Source organism: Anser brachyrhynchus (assembly GCF_964034855.1).
Source record: "Anser brachyrhynchus genome assembly, chromosome: 18".
Lineage (NCBI taxonomy): Eukaryota > Metazoa > Chordata > Aves > Anseriformes > Anatidae > Anser > Anser brachyrhynchus.
Genome location: NC_137711.1, coordinates 11178283 through 11185698, shown reverse-complemented (window position 1 = coordinate 11185698; position 7416 = coordinate 11178283). Strand labels below are relative to the sequence as shown.

Below are 7416 nucleotides of genomic sequence, written 5' to 3'. Positions count from 1 at the left end.
GAGATGGGCACCTCCGACAGCCCTGGCTTTGCAGGGTTAAGCCGAAATCCACCAGATGACTCAGAGAAGGTAGCAGGGGAGCACAGCGACGTGGGGAGAGGCGCTGAGCGGTGAGTCAGGCTCCCCCACCCCTTCCCTTATAGATCAGCAAATTCATCCTGCCTTGCCACCAGCACCGGCTGCATGCACATGGCCGGGGCAGGGGCCGAGGAAGGGCTGTGCCCGAGGGCCGGACTCCTGCCACCCTCGGGAAGGCTGCCTGCAGTTGTCCTGAGGCAGGAGAACGGGGCAGGACTGGGATGCTGCGGGGACTGCACACTTGTTTAGTAAGTGCTCCCTCTCCTGGGCTGTGGTCACACAGTCCCATGGAAAATTCAAGTGCTTTTGGCTAATTGGAGTTGTCCAGGGCGGAGCACTTGATGGAGAGCCATGTTCGAGCATCTCCAAGGTGTCTGTGTCCCCAAGGCATAGGGACAATCTCCCTGGAGGGTCATCTCCTCCCTTCAGCACATCCCTTGGGGACCTAAGAACTGGGGAAAGGTGCTGGGAAGAAATGTGATCGTTCAAAGTCATGTTGATACAGAGCTTGGTGTGATTTGGAGGAATCACCAAAAGTGTTTTGTACTGGGAGCTTCTGATGGCCAGAAGGGAAAGTCTGCATCAGCTTTCCATCAAGCTTCAACTCCAGGGTCTTCAGGAGCACGGGAGATTTAAAAGAAAAAAAAAATAGTTTCCTTCAAAGTGTAAAAAATGGGGGATGTACCTAAGGGATGAAGAGAGAAGGTTCCTACTGGGTAGCTATGACTCAGAAATGGCATTTTCTATATTCTAATAAGGGATGTCAAGTCAGGGGTAATTTATTCATGGCAAGCTGATGCAGTTGCTATGGAGAGCATAATAGGAAGAAACTCTTTTTTAATGCATAGCCTATTGAGGAGGAAAGCGTTTGTCAAAGATAAAACCTCGGTGTGAGGATAAAAGCGGCAAACAGTGATTAGGAACATTAAAACAGAAAAAAAAAAAAAAAAAAAAGCTGTCTGCAGGCACTTCCACTGCGGTGAAACGCCTTCTCAGGGTTTCCCATCAGGACAGGACAAGGCATTGGCCATCACAGCCCCTGCAGGACAGGCACAGGGCCGGCATCTTCTGGATGAAATGTGTGAGCTCCCACCCCACAGCTGGCACGGGGGCAGCTTTCCCTGGCCATTCTGACACCCCCCGGGACAGCTGGGTGCTCAGGAGAGGGTGCACAATGTGGGCTCACCCCAGCAGACATCACCTGGGGAACACGGGGCATCTCCCCCCACATCTTCTGGATGTACCAGTCCTGCACTCAGCCAGCTTTCTCAGCCCGCAGGTGACCCCCGAATAACATTTTGGGTCGACCAGGCCTTGCTGTCAGAACTGTTTGCCACAATGCACATGTTTTATGCCCGTCATTATGGTATTGTGGTGATGGAGCCCACCACAAGGAGTGGCCGTCACCAGGAGCTGTACAAACGAGGCGCACAGACCTCCCGCCCCAGCAGCTCTGCTGCCTGCCGAAATGGGGCTGTGGAGGCAGAAGCGGAGGAAATCATCAGCTCCCCACTGCCAACACGTGGAGAAATGGATGCATGGGAAGGGGCTTTCCCTGGCCACAGGAGCACTGGGAGGTCCCCAGATTTCCCCAGCCCAGCTACCATTTTAGTGAATCCCTTGGACTCACTACAGCTTCTGCTGACCAGCAAGAACAAAACTCGGTGGGACTTCTTCCTGCACAAACATGCAAGCAGCTGTAGCGCTGCTCATCAGAGTGAAGCTCAAGGATCCCACAGCCACCTATCGGGGAAAGTAAAACCCCCCAGATTTCATAATGGGCTGCACTTTTTCCTCTTGCTGTGGAAGACCAGCAGCTCCAAGGGAACAATGAAATACGTGAGTCCAAAGGCTCGGGGCAGCCCTTGGTGCTAGACATGCCTTCAGGCAGGAGGGTGGCTGGTGGCAGTGCCTGCTCCCCAGAGCCTGCCTGTCATGCATGTGACAGTGTCACGTATGGGGGATTCTCAGTGAGGCTGGGAAGTCAGCCAGTGCTTCCCCTTGGAAATGTCTGTCTCCAGTTATGCATAATGATAATGAACTTTAACTGCCTCAGTTGCTGATCATAGTGCCCAGCACCTGCCTCAGACTGCTCTCCCCCCATTTTTTTTTAATTTAATTTAATTTAATTTAATTTAATTTTTTTTTATTTTATTTTATTTTATTTTATTTTATTTTATTTTATTTTATTTTATTTTATTTTATTTTTTATTTCAGAGAGCACAGCTCAGGCGCAGGAGGATGAGGACATGCACGGCTCTGCAGCTCTGTGTGACGGAGCAGATCACTGTCACTTCTGCAGCAAGCGCATGAAGCTGGGTGTGCTGGGACTCCCTTCCTGGTTGCTCGCCCTGCGGGGTCCCGTGCTCTGCTGGGGACCACCAGCTCCTCCAGTCCGCGCGGCAGGAGGTGGGGAGCACCTTCCCAGGGAGGATCCCTAGTGGTCCCCACCTGCACCATCCTTCTTCTTGCTGTTTAAAGGGGACAGATCTGGCAGCCCTTCCCCAGCTTACTGGTCCATAGTGAGCTCAGGGTGATGTTTGCCTGACAATAATTCCAGGTTTGTAACAAAAAGCCCCGCTTCGGTTGCCATGTAACTGCCCAAGCACCTTCCAACTGCCCCTGGAAGCTGTACTGGGCCAACAGGCCACCGGCAGCCAGTGGCCACCAGCACAGCCGGGGAAAGGGAAGGCCCTGGGGGAGCAGAGGCAGGAGCCCCCTGGTCCATGCCCTACCTGGGGGTGTCTCCTACACACCGCTGAGCCCGTGGGCCGGCAGGGCTGTGCCTGGCGTGCCTCGGGGCCGAGCTGCACCAGGAGGCCCTGGGCTCCCAGAGAGCTGCTGGTGGCTGGAGCAATGGCTGCCAGGGGCAGTGAGGACCTGCCGGCCTACTTCAGCGTGCAGTACAAGCAGCATCTCCTGACCCTGCTGAAGTGAGGGATCTCCTCCACCCTGCCCAATCCTCTTCCCCTGTCTCCTCCACCCCTCCTGTCCCCCCATGGCACACTCCCATCCCTTATCTCCACAACAGTGAACTCGTTTCTCCTCCTCATCTCCACCACCTTGCTCTCCCTTGCGCCTCCCTCCCCACCCTGTTCCTCTCTGTAACACCCCCTTGCTCCCTCTGTGGGATCCCCTCTGGTCCTGGCAGACTCATGCTGCTGGGCCAGACCTGAGATGGGTCTGGGGAGCGGTGACAGCTCAGGGCAGGCCAACCCCCGCCGAGGTGCTGAGCCCAGCGTGTCACCTCAGAGAAAACTTCTGCTGCAGGAAACTCAGACTGACGGAGGAGGACTCTCTGAGTCCATTTATCTGCCTCCAGGAGAAGAAGAAACAAGCCCAACAGATGCAAAAGACTCTGGAGGAGAAGGAGGAGGTGAGAAGGGTGGCAGGGTTCTGGTGACGGCTGGGCCAGCTGGTGGCCTCTTGGAGGGTGGCTGCAGCACAGGAGCCCTGCCATGCTCTCTCTGGCCCTACCAGGCCTTCAGGGAGAGGATGGAAGCCATCGCCTGCCGGTGGAGGGACCTGCAGATCAAGGAGGCTCAGCTCAAAGCTTACATGAAGAAATCTGGGAGTGTCCTACAGGTACAGCTGCCCCTTCTCAGCGTAGCCAGCACCACCCCAGGATTCGCCACCAGCTCCTGCCCTCCCTTGGGAAGAGAGCCTGGGGACACCCCTGTCTGCCCACATCTCCATTAAGGCTGGAGGTGCAAGGAACAGGTCTGGGGGGGCAGGGGAACCAGGGCAGCTCAGGGCTTTGCACCACAGACATGGAAAGCCCTGGCAGGGTCAGTGCAGGAGGCAGCTCATTGTGCACCAGTGGGATGCCCTGAGGGCCCCGAGCAACCCCCAGGAGGGTCTCATCCTGTCTCCACTTTTGGCACCCAAGGACAGATACCAGTAGGTCTGAAAATTGTAGTGCCATGTCTCCAAGACCAAAGTGTCAGTGCTAGAGAGATGGCCCTGTTAAACTGGGGGTGAGCGTGCTCCCAGGGGTGCCCCAGCACTGGGCTCTCCTCTGGGAAGCTCACTGCTGCCAGTGCTGTTGAGTGACCCAGCTCCTTCTTTCCCTATGTGTGTGTGTGCTGGTGGAGGATGTATCACCAGGAAAATGATAAGCTGCGAATCCAAGCTCTAAAGAAAGCCAGCAGGGAAAGAGAGATGAAGATGCAAAAGCAGAGTGAACTTTTGAGAGCTAAGAAGGAACTGGAAGCCCTGAAAAATAAGCACCAGAAACTCAGCGACAGAGTGCAGAAGTACTCCATCTTCAGCAAGTACCTGGAGGATGTGGTGAAGGCCTCGCACGTGAGTTTGGCCATGAAGAAGATAGCTCATGGCTTCAGGGGGGTGGGGGGGCTTCCATTGGCGTCAGACCTAAAGGAGATATGACACAGCCAAGGAAATCATAGCAGTAGTCAAACCCAGAGACCTCAAATGGGCTGGGAAGAGGTTGCCTGCAAAGGGGAGCTGCTCTTTCAGGGGTGCCTGGGCACCCCGCCATGCACTGCCCATACTCCTGAAACCCCAGCTGGCCCCTGCCCACGTCCAGGTGGCTCGGTGCAGGCAGTTGCAGGAGAGCTTTGTGTTTTATCAGAGCACTGATCACCCAGGGGAGAGGTGCAATAGCACACCTTGCGTATGGCAGTTCTGGGACTGGTACGGTGGGAAGTTCTCGTACCAGGGATGTGTTGCTGCCACAGTGAGGGGAGGGCAGGGGGGTTACTAACCCCTGCAGTTTACTAAGCCTTGTCCTGCAGTTTGAGGAGATCCAGACAGTCATTTGGCGCTACAAGACGCTGGTGAGAATGCACAAAGACCTGCTGCAGGCAGAACGGCGGCGCAGGGAAGCGTCTGAGCAAGCCAAGGAGCTCCTGGCCCAGTACACTGAAGAGAAAGATGAAGAGATCCTGCAGTACAACAACGAGCTGGCTCAGCTCAAACTGCGCTTTGATGAGGCTCACAGTGATGTCCTCACCTGGGTGAGGAAACATGGGGTGGGCAGGGGAAGATCTCCAAGGCCTGGCTGTGTCAGGAGCAGCTGATGGCTCATCACAAAGCCATAGGATCATGGCAAGGCCCCTAGTAATGGGGCTTCATCCCTCCAGGGGGCTGTAGACTGAAGAAAGCCAGGCCAGGTCTGGGGCAGGTTACATCAGGGGTTATAACAAGGCTCTCACAAAACCATCACAATCTTTCAGTCCTTGCTTGAACTCACACTGAGTTCAGCCAGCAGAGAAAAGCGAGCCAGCCTTTGGGGAGCTCTGCTTGGCACAAAATCCAAGCATGCTCTGCCACGTGCTGCTCAAGTTTACCTGACCTCCATACCCACCTCCAGTCACCATTCCTTGCAGTAGCATCCTCACGGTGGGGCTTCAGTGTGGCACATCTCATGGCCTCCACTGCTGGTGGCTCAGGACTTGGAATGAAATCGGGTTTGCTGGGTTTTATTACTATTTGTATTCATACTTCACACAACATCTGCCCAACAGGGCTCATCCCCTCTCCTCCCTCCTTACCCAGTCCAAAAATAACCTGACTTGTGGTGAATGGGGCTGTAACGAGGCACATTGACGTGTAGTCCCCTCTCAGAGCACAGAAAGGCCCTCAGCTTCACCTGCATCGCTCAGAGAGGGCCTCGCCAAATCCCCCTGCTGGATATCCCAGGCTCCAGGAATTGCGTCCCTTGGGGCAGAGCCTGGTTGGGAGGGTGGCAGTGGGGTGTGCTGCTCTCAGGGTGCCCTGCTGTGGGGACTGCACATGGGGTGAGACCCACCAGACAAGGACTGCAGGGGCTGGCTGAGATGGAGAAGCTCCTGGGGCAAGAAGCAGCTGTGGTGGTTCCTCAATCAGCTTGTATCATGCCAAGCTGAACCACCTCCAGCAAGTTCATGATCTCCCTAGCAAACCAGGTGAGTGTGGAAGTTGAGATCTCCAAGTCAGGGTCCCCAGAAAGCAGCATCTTTGTGGGGTATGTCCACATGCTGCACATCTCCTCTTCCCTCAGGAGTCTCGCTGGGCCCACATCCAGAATATAGCTACCCAGAGAACCCTGGAGCTGGGGACCATCAGGATGGCCATCCTCAACCTCTTCCAGTGCATTAGCAAGCAGATGAAAAGAAGCCTGAACGTGCCAGTGGATGACAACCACATGCAGCTGGACATGGTAGAGCCAGCCCAGACCCTTTCTCCCTGCCCAGAAAGAGGAGCAGCTATAACCCTCAGCTGCCCGAGGGAGGGGAGAGCCCAGGGAATTCCAGCTGCCCAGCAGGTTCCTCCCTTTTCACCTCTTGGGCAGAGGACCTCAGGAAGGCCTGTCTTGTCCATGGAGGCCCAGAAGGGTGTGGGCCCTGTGGGGCACAAGGGGGGGAGCCAGGCAGGCCAGGGCAGGGGATACAGATCAACCATGTCCAAGGTTTGATCCATTCACCTCTGCCCTGAACTCAGACTCACCCCCAAAAGCCCATTCTGGTGGTGCAGATCCAGCAAGGCAAAGGCCTTATCCTCCTGCTCAGCCTGGTCAGTGAAATTTGCCTTCCGAAAGGACCAGCAAAGGGCCTGCCGTTTCCATCCCTGCAGGGAGACTCCCCAGCTCTGAGCTCTCCCATCTCTCCTCCTCACTCTAGGTTCAGCAGTTTATCCAAGACCTCACAGACATCTCTATGGAGGTGAAAAGGAAGGACATACAGAAACACCAACAAGCAGCTAAGGCTACGGAACTATAAGGGACGTGCCACCTTGACCTGGTCTGCCAGCAAAGGCCCAGCAGGGTGGGAGGGCAAGAGGACAGAGGGCCCCACGGATCTTGTAGACTCCACCATAGGTTATGCCAATGAAGCTTCACACCTTTCTGGCTCTTCTTTCCTCTACAGTCACTGAGACCTTTTCATACTATTAAAAATAGTTCTATGTTTTAATAAGCCTCCATTTCTTGGGAGGGTTGGAACCATCGGATCAACTCCATCACACAGCTTCAGCCCAGAGGCAATACGCTGCCTTGTCCAGCAGATGGGATTCTGGTTGCAGGATACAGCGTCCCAGCAAAACGTGCAAGATAGCAAGAGCAGGCTGGGATATCGGCATACAGGCTCTGCTAGGGATTAGTGTTCACATTTGGACCTACCACCCACTTTAAGCTCTGAGATATGCAAGAGGGACATCGCAGTGGCATGTGGGACTGTGCTTCAGGAGAACTTCAGAGCCACCACACCCAGCACATGCATGGATGTAGATTTCTGTCCTGGTTCCAGTTAGGACAGAGTTAAGTAGCTCATAGTAGCTGGTAGGGTGCTATGTTTTGGATTAGGATGAGAAGAGCGCTGATAACATGCTGATGTTTTA

The 7416-nt window shown here is 54.8% G+C and overlaps 1 protein-coding gene across 1 annotated transcript; it reads left to right on the top strand.

Moving 5' to 3' along the window:
- The first annotated feature begins 387 nt into the window (after nucleotides 1–387).
- Nucleotides 388–7305, top strand: CCDC42 (coiled-coil domain containing 42). Its single transcript, XM_080561279.1, has 6 exons — nucleotides 388–3011; nucleotides 3349–3454; nucleotides 3559–3663; nucleotides 4186–4383; nucleotides 4836–5057; nucleotides 6083–7305. The coding sequence occupies exons 1-6, from the start codon at nucleotides 2935–2937 to the stop codon at nucleotides 6494–6496; spliced, it is 1122 nt and encodes a 373-aa protein (XP_080417405.1). The 5' UTR covers nucleotides 388–2934; the 3' UTR covers nucleotides 6497–7305.
- Nucleotides 7306–7416: the final 111 nt, after the last annotated feature.